Genomic DNA, 1,724 nt, shown 5'->3' on the forward strand with positions numbered 1-1,724 from the left:
GTCGATAAGAATAAAATGATTAATTTTTTGTTGAAATATTGAAATATCCAAAAGCTTAAATATAATCTGCTCAGCGGTCTTTGAATAATGGATAAGCTCGTTAATTCGTTAATAAAAAAGTCTTGTATAATAAATGAAATAAAATATTTTCAGAATTCCATCGGGGCCAAGCTCAAGTACTGCAAGGCGACATGTTTTTACCAGCTATGCGAGACTTTCAAGCCCAAGCAACGTGCAGACTTGCCGAAGCCGAAGATCTCTTTCAGGATATGAAGACGCGAGTAAGCAAGAATAATCATAATTTTAAAAATCTCGCGATGTGTTAAAGCATCTAATGACACATATAATTAATAAGATATTATGTCATTGTTAGTTTGACAGGGCTGTGAGACTTTTCGGTGAAGATTCCGCCGGTGTCCAGCCTGATGAGTTCTTCGGTATTTTTGAGAACTTTCTTCAGGCGCTGTCCGAAGCTAGACAAGACGTTGAGAACATGCGACGAAAAGTGGAGGAGGAAGAGCGCCGTGCCAAACAGGAACAGGAAGTAAGTTTTATCGACATTTTTTACGACTCTGATATTTTGAAAGTTTCTATTGGAGTTTTTTCATTCATTACCTGTCAATTGTATTGATAAAGATTATTTCGAAAGTTTATCAATAGAAAGTTTACCTTTTAAAGTCATATTAGTTACTTTACTATGATACGGGTAGATTTTTTTTTTTTTTTTTTTTTTTTTTTTTTTTTTTGAAAATTCCAACTTTCATTATAAATTATAAAAAATTAAGAATTTCTAATTAATCTATTTTATTCTTTTAATATAACGCAAAAAATAAATACCGAAGGACAATTCTCCATGAAAATAAATTGAAATTAAACCAATAGGATTATTGGTGAAGAAAAAATACAATAATTGAAACAAACGATGATGAAACTAAGCCCTCTTAAAATATTTGATTAACAGTGTAGAAATAATAAGGTATTGTATTAAATTTTTTAGTTGAAGAAACGAACGATGGAAAGAAAGAACTCACGCGAGGGCATCTTAAACAGCATCTCACTGAATAAAAAGACAGAGGCGAACGGCACGAATGGTCACGCGGATAACAAAGGCGAGTTTGACGACCTCATATCGGCTTTGCGCACTGGCGACGTCTTCGGCGAGGACATAGCCAAGTTCAAACGGTCGAAGCGGCGCCCAGTCACGCCAAATAGTGGCGGCGGTGGCGGCGGCGGCGTGCTCGGCAGCGGAGTCGGTGGCGGTAGCGCCGGTTGCGGCGTCAACCAGGAGTCGCGCAGGCATAGTGCTCACCGCGAGGACTCCCGCGAAAGGCATTAGAATGTGCAAACCGTAGTGAGAGGGAGAGAAAGAGACAAAGAGAAAAAGTGGTTGTGAAGTTGAAGCCTGATTAGTTCACTGCTTTACCGATATGCATTTTAATCATTAACGAGATTATCGATGTACCCGGACAAATTTTAACAACGACTCTCTCTCATTATTCTTTTTTTGTATATTATTTCTTCTTTTTTTTTTAAAGCTTATACTATTAACATAGATAATGTATATTTTATCGGTTCGCCTATTTATTGGCAAAATAATTAAATTTGAAAGCTAATAGTAACCATTATTGAATGAATCTTCATTTAATATTTTTACTTCATGATTAATTTTAAACTCACTTTTTTAAGTATCTATTAAATAACTATAAAAATGGAAGAATCTCTAT

General features: G+C 35.5%; 1 protein-coding gene across 6 annotated transcripts in view; it reads left to right on the forward strand.

The window, feature by feature from the left end:
- DAAM (disheveled-associated activator of morphogenesis-like protein) overlaps window positions 1-1,505 on the forward strand; it is a 144,251-nt gene extending 142,746 nt beyond the window's left edge. For all 6 annotated transcript variants that reach the window (XM_011496510.1, XM_011496509.1, XM_011496505.1 and 3 more), the window contains exons 10-12: window positions 154-281; window positions 374-544; window positions 998-1,505. In XM_011496510.1, coding sequence (XP_011494812.1) covers window positions 154-281; window positions 374-544; window positions 998-1,336 — 638 coding nt within the window. In that variant the 3' untranslated portion in view covers window positions 1,337-1,505. The remainder of the gene's footprint in view (window positions 1-153; window positions 282-373; window positions 545-997) is intronic.
- The last annotated feature ends 219 nt before the right edge of the window (window positions 1,506-1,724 follow it).

Source organism: Ceratosolen solmsi, unplaced genomic scaffold (genome assembly GCF_000503995.2).
Source record: "Ceratosolen solmsi marchali unplaced genomic scaffold, CerSol_1.0 scaffold29, whole genome shotgun sequence".
In the NCBI taxonomy this organism is placed as follows: Eukaryota; Metazoa; Arthropoda; class Insecta; order Hymenoptera; family Agaonidae; genus Ceratosolen; species Ceratosolen solmsi.